We start from the raw sequence: 15,412 nt of genomic DNA on the forward strand, positions 1-15,412 counted from the left end.
TGAACCAAATTTGTTAGTCAGATCAATGACATTAAACAACATGATAGGCAACTCTGACGTCACTCCATAAGACTACAGGCGAAACATTATATTTCATGATACGCTCCAATGCACATATTTCTCGTCGCCTTTCGCGTCCGTTTTCCGCTCGCTTTTGCTACTCGGCGTCTTTTTTACGTGTAGTACCTGCCTTTTTGCGCCTGTAACGAAACAAAATAATCTCTATATCTAAGAAGTTTTGCCTACTTGGAAAGCTGGAATAACAGGCAAGCTGTAAAGAGCAATTCTGGACATCATAGACGTTTTTTTTTATCAGAATTACAAACGCGATAGCGGAAAGATTTGTGTGGAACATTTTGCAGATAATGACAAAGTTCAAAGTTAGTAATTTTAATGTTTGCGCTTAATCATTGAAATTTCATTTAAAGAGGGTGTCATACAAAACTGTGCTGCGATACAATTCCATAACACAAAGTTTGCACCTATCGAACTTGCTTTTGTAGGTGAATTTATTAGACATATTACATATTCAGTTAATCGTAGGTAACATTGCTGGTACATAATGCATCGTAGATAGGTTTGTTTAAATTTAGCTCATAGCCCACTAATTAATATTATCTTCTATGCAGGAGGTTGCAAGGCTGAATTCAACTTGCAGCCTTACCGATCACCTGACGATGCTCATTTAGTTTGGCTCGAGCAAGTCTTCTTGAAATGCTTGTGTGGATGGAAACTACCTATATTTTTTGCCTTCCTCCGATTTTAGACAAATTTATTCTGAGGGATTTCGCATATAATTCTCACTGATTGTTGGCTGTTTATAATTCCTATTGATTGTGAATTCTGATTATAACAATGAGTTGAAAATTTTTTTACCTAGTTTACTGGCACCTTTTTCTTGTCAATACTCCAAGCTGAGGTAATAAACATGACAATACATTTATGTCATCTGGAAGCAAAATATGCACACTAATTAATAGTTTGGCACATTGAGATAATACATCCTGAAAGAAAATACAAGTAAAAAAAGATATGTATGACCATCACATGGTAATTAAAATTAAAAAAAATTAATAGGGGCTGTGGAGTATGAAAAGTTCAAGACAAAGAAAAGAACAAATGTTCATAGCTCATGAACTCTCAATTTTGCCCCCATTGCTTTGTGAAGGCCATTATATTTCGAGTGGCTGAATTGGTTTACCTTTATGATAGCAACGATTTTGTATTTAATATAGCGAGATTATTTCAATTTAATTGAAGTGATATAATTTCCCAAAGCAATGCTTGAATCGTCTAGAATAGATCAGTGGTGTCAAACTCATGGGTTTTCGAGAGCCGCATTGCATTTTGAAAATTGTAAAAAGAGCCGCAAACAGTTTTTGATAATGTATACTTAAAAGATATTTTTAAGATAGTTTTAGTTTGTGACATATATTGTGATGCAACTAAACAGTTGGATTAAGTTTTATTATTTTCTTCAATTTCAAATGCAATTACATATTAATATTTGCATTCCACTATTATTGCAACATTTGCAAGTTACAGTATTTATTATAAAACATCTTAAAATTCTATGTACAACCATCAAAATCATTTTTGAACAAGCTTTGAATAAGGAAAGAATAATACATACACTAAAAATAACTTAATCTAAATATATGAACCTAAAATTAACAAAAATACTACAGTATAAACTCAATGTTTTAATAATTACATTTGTCCTGGCGTTTGGCATCTTTTTTGTGTCACCAGCATACTAAGGCCAGTTCGAAATGATTTTATAGTACCAACTCTAACTAACGAGGCCACATGATCATGGGTTTATCTGGATCTTTACGAATGTTTAATTAATTCCAGTAATGCAAAAAAGTTACTTTTATCATTTCATGTATAGATCAGTAAAAAAACAAATGACAGATTTTTTCGACAAGACATTTCGCACTACATTGCGTGCCACAGGATTGCTTGAATTATTATTGATATTGATTTTTAGTAACTAAGTCGTTGTATAATTATATTAATATACAAACACATGGAAATTTTCTGTTCGAAGTTGGTCTTCGAATTTGTCATATTGACTGCTGAGCTTATTGTGTTTTTTGATTGTATTGATGGAAATATGACAAATTAAACAATGTGCTTCAGAATTTTGTGAAGATCAGAAATGTTACAACTCCCATTTTCTTCGAAAATGCCACCTTCTTCATGTACTTTGCGTTTAATTTAATTACCCAAGTGTTTTATTCAAGTATTCTTTTGCTAGCTTGATGTGTATTCTTAATTGGGTCAAAATGTGGACAAAAAAAATTAATATTCCAAAACTACTTTCAGTAAATTGTTTTCTGTGTGAATAATCAATTTCACTTTAGAAGGTTTGAAAAATCTATTACATTTAGATAAAAAAAAAACTTCCAAAATACTATTACAATTATTGTTAAGCGTTCGAGGGCCGCACTGGAAGTTCTCTGGGGCCGCGAGTTTGAGATCCCTGGTCTAGATTGAAGTTGTTCAAAAAATATATGATAGTATTTTATCATGAATGATGATTATACCCCTTCCGGAATTTTTTCTATAGTACTACCAAAAGTTGATGAACCAAATATAACACAGGTGCAGTGAGGTACCCGTAATCCTCATTTCCAAAGCTGTTTTAAGTATGTCTGGCGTGTTTTGTGCCTTTTTACAAATAAGACCGCTTATGCAATCTTACGCTTTGGAATTTTTAGTTATTTTCCTCAAGCCCTGCAGGATGCGGGGGCCATAAACAACTCTACCGGAGGGTCAAATGTCTTTGCATGCCTCCATAGGTTGTTTTTCTATTGCAAACATTATATTTCTTGGAATCACACTGTCACTGATATGTCGCCAGACTTCTGATATCTCCCCGTCTGCTATAGTTGTCCTGTGAATAAATAATAGGAAATTGAGATTAGACGAATAGTTGAAAGTTTTGCTTTATGTCGGCTTAATTTCTTGATTGATATACTTACTATTTCTGCTATTGCCTCTTGTACTGCAAGAGTCTCACAATGCTTAGACAGGTTTGTCCACAACTTTCACATCTGAAGAAAGAGAGGAGATTTATTAATTTTCGTTAAGAATAAATAATGCAGTCTATATGATTTAGAATGGAAAAGCTAATAAATCCAATATCTCATGTTTTATGTAAAAAATATTTTACTGAATTTGGTATATAAACCAACTAATAAAAGGGTTTAGTCAGAAAATTACAAGCATTCGTGGCTCCAAATACTTGAGAAATCAGACTATACCATATAGACCGGTATGAGTGAAATGTTAGGTGAACTTGTTAACACTTTGATTCAATACGCAAATAAAAGTGAATGCGCAATAGTATGTTACAATGAGCAGCAATCAACAATGAGTATATATCCTCACTGATTAAAAAAATCTAACTGGAGGTGCATGAACTATTTGAAACCATAAGGGGTAAGTAAATATGTAATTTCGGCAAATGGGCAACTACGTACCGTACTGAATTAATAACTTCGTAGTATTTGACAAAGGCTGGCTTTCCCACATGTTCTTAACAGTGCGATGCCCGGGTGTGATATACAACAATAGTATTCACCTTACCTTTTACCGATTTCTTTTTACCCCAACTTTCAAAAATATCATTAAAATCGACAACAACTGTCAAAGCAGGCACGAACACCATTCGTGCTACGCCTCGAAAGCAGCACACATCCGCTCGTTTTCGTCTCGTCAAGTATGTGCATTGGAGCGTGCTATCGAATACGATCTTCGGACAAAAATGCCGGAGTTGCGCATCATGTTGTTTAATGTCATTGGTCAGATTTAAATTCATTTTCAATGGATTTTCTTTCTTGCAATTTGTTCCTATTTTTGTTTTTATATTTAGGATTTATTTAGATTTTCAAAAGTGGTTAAAATTCTTTTGTGTAGTCGTTTTATGTTTCATGTTCATTCCTTATTATTATGCTTATACTATTAGTTTTGGCAGCTACCATAATTTTCGTCATTTGTATTTGTCATTTTTTGTATTATCGCATAGTTCAAGATAAATTATCTTGATCTGGTGGTCAGACTGTGGTACTGTGAAAGATTTGATACTCAATTTTGGCTTACATGTTCATATATTGGAGCATTGATCTCTTGTTTAGATAATGTTAAAAACATACAACAGTAAGTCTATCTTGATGTCTGAGGACACACGCGATACAAATCGAAGTCGGCATTTGGAAATGGATGTAACGAAGACCTTCCCTTAGTGTTCTACATACACAATAAACAGGCGTACATTCTGTTTAATATTCGGAGCAGACCCATCTATCAACAAGTATGATGATTTATATAAGAGTAAAACGTTTTGTCTTCCAGAAATTCAGTGGGGCTAACCAAGCTCGGATAAAATAGACCTCATACATCATAAATCGCCAAAATTGAACATATTTATGTTTTTAAATACTGACAATGGTGCACGATTATGCTCATAATAAAAATATATCAAATATAAAAATAAGTCTTAGATTAACGAAAAGGTATATTATATGAAGTTTATCAAATAAGAAATTGCTTCAATCAATGGTATTCTCACACAAAGCCTTACAGGCTTTTAGAAATTTATGTCGACAATCAAACGAACGCAAGTATATAAGCGCATATCAACCTCATTGTGTAACTAACCGACTAAGCACACACGTGATGCCTTTTTCTTTGTACATAGGCCTCTCGAAGTGTCGCACATTCCTGTTATGTTATGTGACACGGACCATACCAGCGAAGATTTTACGCCTGAATGAGGCGGGGCTTACTATCAGAGAATAACACAGAAATCTGATTCATTACGCTCAGTTTATCGCTTTATAAGAATGCTTTTATTTTTTGAGTAAACGTTCCCCCGGGCTGATTTGTGTTTGGTAGCCTCGAGATTAGACTGAATTACATAAACCCTTCGACCTGGGAAAGAGATAAGTTTAGTGTGGTATATTTTGTCGACAAAACCAGTGTAAGTTATTGTATTGAAAATCGACTATTTTAAAGTTTACCGTAAATTGTAGAAAGCGCGGTTTTACTTACCATAAATGGTTTTGGATTATTACTCACGCCGTTAGTTTCCTCTGTAATATAATCTTTCAGTCAAGTACAAGTTATGATTTTACAAGGTATTTATTTCGTTGTTCTGCTTCAAAAGCTAACTCTGACATTTATTTATTATCTTCAAATAAGGTCTTCGACGTCATGCGAAATTTTGATTGGGTAGCTTATAATTATCGATTTCTGCTGAGTCAATTTTTTAGCAATGACTTTTGGCGTTAACACTATGCTATATTGTATGTTTTACATAGGCATATATGAATGCTTGCAATGTATACAGTTATAGTTATCTAGACCCATAATATACATGATTAAAAAACGTTAATCATAGTCATACTTCATAATCAATCGCAACAACAACTGTCTCGCCGTAGTCAGCGAGGTTACATAAAATGCATGACAATCAATTAAGAATTTTGGAAACGCTTGAAATTTTGCTAAATTTTCGAAAATACATCATTCCTCCTGAGAAATCTGACGATTGCAAGTTTCTTCGGTTTTTTTTTAACAAAGTTGTTCATACTTTTTCACTGAAATTCTGCCTATTATATGTTGTGTTGCCTCACAGCTTTTATTTTCGATTTTGAAACACTGAAACGGTGCCATGAAATAATGAATGACTGCAAATGTTTTCTTCGTACGTCATACTAAAATCGTAAGGTTGATGTTAGTCGCGAAAGTTGCGTGCCAGAAGCGATACATTTATAAAACATGGCTTTCGTAAAATATTTTTTGTTATTAGGTTGTTTTCAACCATCGAGCTCCATTCAACGTTTATCAGTAGCCTACTATTTCATCAGTGAAATTAAACCAACTCATGTGTTTGTAATTTTAGGTTTATGTATGTAAGAAAAGTTTGAAGAAGACGATTTTGAATTTTATTTCCTTGTATAAGCCTAATACGTTAATTGTCTATATTTTAGGGATACTTTTGTGACCTTGTTATGTAAATAAATGTTGTTTCAAACGTTATGGATTAATGACATTGGAAACGTGCTTGGCATGTGTTTACTTTACTTTTATAATAAATGTGAAAATTATCTCTAAGCCCCGTGGATATATGATCTGGTAAAAAACTACCGCTATGGGAAGTACAAATGATGAAAATGATATTAAAAAAAGAATGCATGCCCGGGAGCTCGTCTCCAATACAATGTCCGGTTCTCGCGACATGTCTTCTGTTCAAGATAATCCGAACGGACGCATTATTAACGACAGGGCTTCCAACAGAATGAATTTGGCTCTTTCTGGCCACACCACGACGGCTAAGGGATATGTCATCGTTCCCCCACAAAAAGCAAAAATGATCGCTTTTGAATACGAGCATGTCCCGGCCGACGTAACAGACAGCAAAAGACATCTTAGCGACACTTCGACTATTTTGTCAGAAACTGGAGCCATACACAAGTCGAGTATAGAAAATATGACTTACAGGCGTTCAGATGCAGGAATAGCGAATGCTAATAGAAAAGCCGCTGTGGTGTCCGAGTCATCCGCTCCTCGCCAATACGAGTTTGGAAATATTACCCTCAAAGGGACACATATCAATGATATGAACAAAGCTGTATCGACCAGAGCAGATGAATCGCACCATTCACGCGAAGTTCAGGACGGCCGTGATCATCGTTCTAACACAAAAAGGACTACATCAAGTAAAGTAAGCACAACCAAGTTCGACGGTTCATCTGATGTCGCTTCCATACGCGAAAAATATGGAGAACGTAGAAAGGATAGAAACATTGCTGGTTATGATCAGCATTCATTGCGAAATTCAAATAATTGTGAAGAAAATTTGACAGGCTCACGCGGGAGGGGTACTGGCGGGCGCCGCAGAAGGCCTGAACGACTGAAAGCGCACTCTAATGAGCTGCTCTGTAAACAAAATCGTTCCGAGCATAAGCCTTCCAACGCCGTGGGCAATTCTAATAGCAATAGGCGTAAGTACTCTCCATATTTGCCTTCATACATACAGCCGGTTGTTGCAGAAACAAGCACCCATCGAGCCGAAAGTAATTGCATTTCGTACGGTCGTCGGCCATTTGCTGCTGAACGCAGCAGAAAAATTTCAACGGAAATGAATAAGTTTTCTAGTACTAGCAGCAGTTCAAGCTCTGATTCTGACTGCAATTCTCCGAATCACCGCAACTCGAAGACGGTTATTGAAACCTTAACCAAATCTCGAATGCTATCAACTGAAACACCTGATACATCGGACCCCGAAAGAAAAAGGTCGGAGATTCGAAGAAGAAGGCCCAGGAGGGTGCGTGTAATTGATAGTGGTAGTAAAGAAAGTGCAAGTGTTAGAGTTGTGAATCCCACCGATAACGAGGTAAAAGACGTGGTACCGGTACGTCGGGGGAGGGGCCGTCCAGAAAAAGGGTTAACCAGACGTTACGGACGCCAGGTTTTACCGGTTCTGGAAGACAAATACGTGAGTCTTCCTGATAACTATAAACAAACTGACCTTTGCGAGTTCGGTAACTTGACTGGCGATGGCAGCATGGCGCAGTTGACAGAGTTCCAATATTCCCAAGGTGATGTGGAAGAGGAACGCTGCAGTAACGTGAGAAAACTATCTTCCAAATGCGATCGACGCACTGACTCTCATATTGGCACGGAAAAACGGTCAGACGGCCTTCGCTTTCAGGAAGGGGATGATAATTTTTCATGTTCCAATGGGAATGAGTTAATAATTAGTGGTAGCAGTGAGGCTAATTACACCAGAAGTATTAGTCCTGACTCTGTAGAACAACCAGATCAAGAGTCTATTGCCTCAGATCACTTTAACAAGTCTGTATGGACTGCTAGTTCGAATACATCACAACAAAGCACACCACGGTCGCCATCTAGCAGCGTTGCTTATATTGAAGTAGCAAAGTCAGAAAAGCGAAGGAATAAAGAATCTGGAAGTGTTGAAAACATAAGAAACTTTTTTGAAGTGGAAGTAACAAAAACAAATGAACTGACTACTCGGAGTACCAGCATTTCTAAAACTTCAAAAACCAAAAAAGAGGATGTTCCATTAATTCAGGCTCCTAAAATCAAAGCTACCAAGGTGGGGGAAGATTATTGGCCACGTGACGAGGATACGGAGCGTCTTCTCATTCACTCACGATCGACTTCCATCCCATCAACTTTGGCCTCGACATGCAACAATCACTATAAATTCTCCACAACATTGACAATGCAGGAAACGATAGACCAATTAACTAAAATTGCTTCTGCTGATGACAGTCCGAAACCTCGATCTAGTTCGTATTCATGCATCAGTGGAGATTTACCAATGAAACATGAGCTAGATGGTCATCAAATGGAGCGTAGCATATATGGAAAAATAAGTCCAACTGGCCGTAATGACGTTACAAACTTTCCTAAGGTACAAATGGTCAAAAATTCCTCTCAGGATTTATCGCCTTGCATGAGCAGTACAGAGACTCTGAAAGATGGATCAGGTGAATACCAAGGTCATAAGTCAACATCCCTGTGTGTTGACAGTACCACATCAAACCCTGAAACTCCATTGAGTTTTAAGCAAGGACGATCCACGCATCAAAACTCAAAAATAAAGTATGCACATTTACAATCAATTAATAGTAACGAACTTATAATCGTTGAAGGTCCTGAGGAAATGCCTATTGAAACAAAATCTACTTTTTCAAATTCAAGCATCTATTCAAATTCTGCTGTAGATTTGAGTAAGTCGAAGAGTAGCAAGTCAATGCTCGAACAAATGAAGGAACTGACTGAGTCATTGAAAAAAATGAGCCCACCTCAACATCCAAGTATCGCTACTTGGCAAAAAGGAGTTTCAAGAACTGAACCTGTTTTAAGTGTATCACCAAGGGGTAATGTAACAAGCCATCCACCCAATCTTGAGACATTGAATGAACATCCCGAGCCCCCTTCACCAAATTTTACTTCCAAACAATGTGATGATCGAATTGATCTTTCACAGACAAATTACCTAAGGAGTTCAGAACCTGAATTAAGGTATAAAAATGCGATATTACTTGAAGATGATGGAGGCATACATACCCAAAAGATTGAACACGCTTATCCAAGTATATTTTCAAAATCGGATGGAAAAATTACTACGTCTAATGCTGGAAAAGGATGTGGTACATCATCTGAAAATTTAAACAAGAATAGTATGATTAAACCTAACCATCCCAGAGGTGATATTCTTCCTTCTCAAGTTGGAAAAGGAGATTCAACTGTATCCTTTAGCCAAACATCACAAAGTGGTTATAGTAAATCAAGTAAGCCTTCATCTTCATGGGGTGATACTTTAAACAATATGGATTTTGTAAATGAATCTCATGAGATGCAACATCATGATATTTATAAGTATCAAGTAAAGGCTGTGAAAAAGAAATCTAGAAGTGATCCAAATCCAGAAAGGATAATGGACATAAATGTTAGAGGAAGAGACTCCGGTTCTGGTATTAATAACTTCAAAATACCTAGCTCATCTAGTGAACCAAATGTTATGGAGCAAATTGATGAACTCGAACCCTTAGACCAATTTAAAAAATACCAAGTAACAAAGAATGATAATAGAAAAACCGATGAGCAGGTACTTAACGAGACAAGTCTTCAAATGTCTCAAAGAAATAGAAAGAGCAGCATGAAATCACGAATAAGAGAGCAAAATGTTGCAATGCCAGTTGGATATAGCATAGTGAAACAATTAATGGCAGAGAACAACAATTATTCAGACCCTGTTGTTTTAACTAACCGGCTGTCATCAACATCTTCCTCTATGGCTTCTGAAGAAATGGGCCCAGTACAGAAGCATCAACCTGATACGCTTATTGAACCATCTTTGAAGCAATTCAATAAGGTTTTTGCCAGCATGCAACCCAGAGACACACATCGTGAGGCTTTCGATCAGGAATCATATTCTGTTGATCACCATCGTTCTATGAGTGAACCTGTTCAAAATGATTGCATCTCAGATTCCCCTAAATTCGAAGAAATTTCAAGCAACAGGGGCAGGAGAGCTGGCATTATACAGGCTCCTACCTTTGAAAATGTGGATACTGATATAAGTCGAATACAGAGTGCACAATCTGTGGATACAGTATTTATATCAGAAGGAAAGGAAGACTATATATTCCCACCTAATAAAGATAAAAGGGGCCATGTGAGTATATGCTTATTGTATCAAATGTTTATTCTGTTATTCACATGTAACTATATATTTGTATTCAATTGATCTCATTCGATATTACTTGACATTACTAAATACAATGAAGATCTGTACCTAATTGGGAGATTTTTTGTCCATCTGAATCTAAATTCCTAGTTTATAGACCAAATATTCACTTTGGGTTAAACAACAGTTAGACCTAGCCTGCCCGAAACATCTATCCAACAGAAAATTGTTGTTGGGTTTTTTGCTATGTAATTTGCAGTAGAAACTGTTTATTTGTTTAAAAGTATTTGAAATAAATGAGTGGAATGTTTTAATGATAATTTTAGTGTCTTATCCTGGAAATAATTAATAAATTTCATTTGAATTACTGTTGTGTATGTTTACCAGTATGTACTCAGAGACATTATTATTTACTTAAGTTATAAATTATGCATGTAGATGGTTTGATGTTGGAAAATGTTTTGCTCAATGCCTAGAACGACTTAATTGAAATGTAATTAAATATTTCTCAGGTCTTGCAAATAGCATATGCGCACAGGGGATTATTTCATAAACATTTTATCAATTCTGATTGAAATTAGGGATTATTGGATTGAAGTTCAGTTTTTCAATAGCCCCTTAGACTATAGTGAAAATGTTTTGCTAAACTTGTCAAGTCAATGACGCTCTTTGAAATATCACAACCAAAAACTTAAGGGTCTTATTCAGTTCCTTATGAACTATCTTTAATAAATCATTAGCTTGTATTATGCGCAAGCGCACTTCCACTTCTGTACACTTTGAGTATTTCATGTGAGTGTCATAAGCAAAATTTTCTCCCAAGAATGACAAAATTCTTCCCCAGTTGGGAAACATTGCTCTATCATGACACATGTCAAAACTAAAATCACTGGACTGTAGCAAATATATTTTTAATGTCTTTTTCATCCATATCTGTGTGGCTTATTTTCGAATTGCTTAGAGACCATCAGTTTTACTTTGTTGGTTTTTATCTACTAGACATGAGTGTGCTGTTAACAGAAAACTGTACTTCTTGTATTTGTCTTTCAGGACATGCGTCTACATGCTTTTAGAAACTTGTTAGAGACAGAGGAGTCTTACCTCAGTTCTTTAAGAATATTGTATCAGGTAAACATAATAAACTGTGAAATGTTACATATCAAATGGATTTATTTGTCGAATTGTTGATATTTATGTTATTACTTATCGATTTTAATCGGCAAGTATGTTGATAGGTATTTGTCTGTTTATCTGTTTGTCTGTTAGATGCACGCGATATCTCACGAAAGTGAGATTGGATCTGCTGCAGATTTCGCATGTGCATTCATCATATCTCGGACCAGTAGCCTATTGATTTTGGGCGAATTATGTCGTATAATTAGCGGGTTATTAATTAATTAGTGATGGGGCACAAGGTGTCACTATGGAGTAAGAGCGCTGTTTTGGGGGATCCCCTAACCTTCTATCGATAAGTCTTCGGTCTCTGACCGATATTCTCGTTATTATTATTTACAGCCAGGATTACTAATGCATTTGTCAAACTTTTTCCTCAACTACCGTATTCAATTAGTAGCCATACTCATCAAAGTCGTTTTATTTATGGTTATCATTTTTGAGTCTGAAATAGTAGGATCGACAAGGAGATGCTACAATTTGAAGTTTAATATTTTTACTTGTCAGGACTATATGACACCACTGAAACATCCCGAAAACCACTCAACATGCGAGCCGAGACTTGTAGATGAAATGTTTTATAAGATCCCACAATTGTACCAACATCATGAAAAGTTTTATGAGAATGTTCAAAAATGCTATGAAGACTGGACTTGTAATGATGTGCGACTTGGAGAACTGTTCCTAAACTCGGTATGTGATGGAAGTAGGTTTTTTTGTGACTGGTTTTCTTTAGGCAAAACAAACTGCATTTCTAATAGATATTTATATCCATTGGGATCCATTCACTTACAATATTTGTTTCAGGGTGAACGAACATCCAGGATTTGTAGCATCAACATTATCTAATTCATAAAATCTCCTTATAACATGATTTTGACAGAATAAATTGTGTTCTTTTACAACCAATGCATGGTGATTGAATCCTTTAGGACAGTGTAGAATGCCATTGCTGATTTTAAAGTTGAATTATTCTGGTGATCATGTGGTGGTTTTTATCTGATTGAATAATCTTGTCAGGATAAATGGCGATATCCCAAAGTTTATTAATAATTTTGGCTATTTTGAGTTTCATATTAACTCATTCTGAGGTTTTAATAGTGTTTGATATAGCTGGCTCAGGCTGTAGCATTCAAAATATTTCAGTCTATTATTTAAGTTGAATAAAGCCAAATAGCTGGGACTGTCCCATATTTTGAAGTCAGTTGTTAATAGGTAATATTTATCAATTTGGAAATATACAGGGATGTTGTGATTTACTTTCAACTGTATAATTAGAAATACATTCGGTTGTCCAAAAGAAAACTATTGCTGTTAGGCAATGACATGAGTTGGTGTGGTATTAACATACACATTGATGTTGTGGGCTTGTGGCCAAGTCATACTCATGCATATCTATGCTCCATCCATTAGCCAAACTTGAATGTGCTGAAATCCATTAGCATGTATTGCAAAAAGTTATATATGAATAAAAGTTCTATATCCCTTCATTTCTAAATCAGTCTTTCCTGCTTAACACCACATGCAAAATATAAAATATGATCATTGCCTTAGTACTCATATTATTTGTAGTTCGTCAGTTTACCTGATTTTTCACAGCAGTTGTAGAACTTGAACAACTAACTGTCATAGTACAAAATCTATGCCCTTTAATATATGGCAACATGTTTATTTCTAACCACCAGGCCAACATTGATACAATTAATGAAACATACCTACTTGTACCTATTTATCTGTTACTTGTCAGTTAGCACTTCTAGTACAGCAGTGGGCCTATGCAGCCTTCTTAAATTCTGTTCCCAATTCGGGCAGCTTAAAGTTAATCACATTTCAAATGGTATTATTGTGAAAATGTCTCAAATTGAGAAATAGACTATGCAAAAAGAGGTAGGAATGGCTGGAAAAGATATTTGTATATTTCGACCAATAAAGTTGAAATGAAGAAGTATGCATAGTAATGCTTTTTAGATCTACAAGAAAGCCTACCACAACAGTTTGTTTGGGTGTGTTTATCGGCGAAGGTAATTTATAAAAGATCAATATCTAATCCAACGTATTAATTGAAGATGTATCAGTATATCAAAAAACATCGTAGTACCATAGTTATTATATGTTGTTTGTCAAACATAGTCATGCATAGTAAATAACCACTGGCTAAAGTAGCCAATCCTCTAATAAAATTGAAGCCTTTGGGGTCAATGAAACTGCCAGGGTTACTCACGCCTATTTTGAATGTATATATCATTACATGTTCTCGAATTTATATAAATGCAACAGCAAAATTCGAAAGAGCCAAAAAAGCTTCAGCATTGATGAAGTCGCTTATTCATAAACTTTTAGTTTTGAAGAACTTCTATTAAAACGTAAACAGTGATGGTGACTTCCTAATAATCTTTTTGATTTACCGGTACATTTTTCTGAAGGACAATTTTAATATTTCTATCCGGTTTATAGCATTTTCTAATTCTCTGTTTTACGATCCAACCAATATTGTTGAGAATAGACAATATTGATATAACCTTGAAGTAGTAATCTTTGTTCCTAATAGTACATTTCTAGTTATTAATAATTCTTGTTATTCTGACAAGGAATTTCGACATCGATGTTTGCGTGTATGTATCTAACACACATCTTACTTACTAAAAGCTAAATTTGTAATAGAATATGGTACCCATCCATAGCCATAAGTTATGGGCCATAACTATCAATTTTATTCAAATTGAAATTTCTATTGTATACAAATGTTTAAGCAAAATATGTCAATTTGATAAGGGAGAAATATTGTACATTTTATAATATGAAATCAACTTGGCCATCTTTCATACAGACCAAGAGTGAGATACTATTATATTTCTTGTATCAATGCGGTATTGCAGTGTGGGCATTAAATGCTTACGTGTGAGTATTCCCTTGAGATGGATTCGATAACAGCGGTGATCTATATGTAACATTCAGTATATTCACTGTATGATAATATTGCTCTATCTTCGGAATTTCTATTCACTGGCTACTGTATTTGTGAAGTGATAATGACTGGATAAGATTAATATCGTTATGAACTCATTAAAAGAGGCATTATCATAGTCGCTGATTAGAGGAGAGCAAAAATACGACCATTATTTTAATTTTGTATCTTTTGTGACAGTTTCCGCAAAGCATTTAAGGAAGGTTGAAATATGGCAGTGACAGAAAAGTAGCACAGTCATGAATATTATTTATACACGCGCAAGCATGCATGCAAATTTACCACTATGCACACCACATGACAGAGCACCTTCTTGAAAATAAAATGAAACAAGACAATACTTCTTAGATCTACAATCGAATGCTTGGTTCCCGCTGTACGTGTGGTCTGACCACAAGCATTGTTCGCTATTTTTCTGTAATTATTTCTTAATCGTAATTATTTTATAGACATTAAGATTGCCTAATAAAGAAACTTCATGTTCAATTAGATCATTCATTCAGAATTTAATTATATGAAGCTATTGCTGTTAATATAAATCAGGGTTGTCCAACCTTTTTGGCTGAAGGGCCACATTTAGTTTACTATTAAGGGCGCGGGCCACTCAACATGGTAATTATGTTTTAGTTTTGCCACAATGACTACAGGTTGCCACAATGACTACAATAAAACTGTTGTTTCCCAGCCACTGATTGGCCGCCATCAGTGGTTATTCCCGAAAGTTTTGCCAAAGACGAACCAAGACCTTTGATCATTTTCATCACAGCCTACAACAAATCAATGCCTGGAGTCGTGCCCATAATTGGGACAATGGCTGAGAGCTTTTCGGTAATTTTGAAATCATCATTAACTCCCCGCATGATTAGCAGAAGATTTCATGTCAGTGTTTTTGTCAAGTAGGGCTGTCCAAAATCGAATAATTTTTTGATTCGAATCGAATATTTTCGCCGAATCGAACCGAATAATCGAATATTATTGCGCAATTCTAAATCTGTCTTCATTATACAATAAACGACTGCCCTTCAATGGTGTGGTAA

At 35.4% G+C, this 15,412-nt stretch overlaps 1 protein-coding gene and 1 long non-coding RNA gene across 3 annotated transcripts in view; one reads left to right on the forward strand and one right to left on the reverse strand.

The window, feature by feature from the left end:
• Positions 1–1,098: 1,098 nt before the first annotated feature.
• On the reverse strand, positions 1,099–3,796 carry LOC144432101 (uncharacterized). The gene is made up of 3 exons (XR_013480394.1): positions 3,598–3,796; positions 2,991–3,062; positions 1,099–2,902 (listed from the first exon to the last, which is right to left on the reverse strand). It is a non-coding gene; the product is annotated as an uncharacterized LOC144432101 (long non-coding RNA).
• Positions 3,797–6,003: 2,207 nt separating this feature from the next.
• LOC120340841 (uncharacterized) overlaps positions 6,004–15,412 on the forward strand; it is a 43,905-nt gene continuing 34,496 nt past the window's right edge. For both annotated transcript variants that reach the window (XM_039409219.2, XM_039409221.2), the window contains exons 1-3: positions 6,004–10,225; positions 11,288–11,365; positions 11,918–12,103. In XM_039409219.2, coding sequence (XP_039265153.1) covers positions 6,164–10,225; positions 11,288–11,365; positions 11,918–12,103 — 4,326 coding nt within the window. In that variant the 5' untranslated portion in view covers positions 6,004–6,163. The remainder of the gene's footprint in view (positions 10,226–11,287; positions 11,366–11,917; positions 12,104–15,412) is intronic.

The sequence above is a fragment of the Styela clava genome, chromosome 14, assembly GCF_964204865.1.
Source record: "Styela clava chromosome 14, kaStyClav1.hap1.2, whole genome shotgun sequence".
Classification (NCBI taxonomy): Eukaryota; Metazoa; Chordata; class Ascidiacea; order Stolidobranchia; family Styelidae; genus Styela; species Styela clava.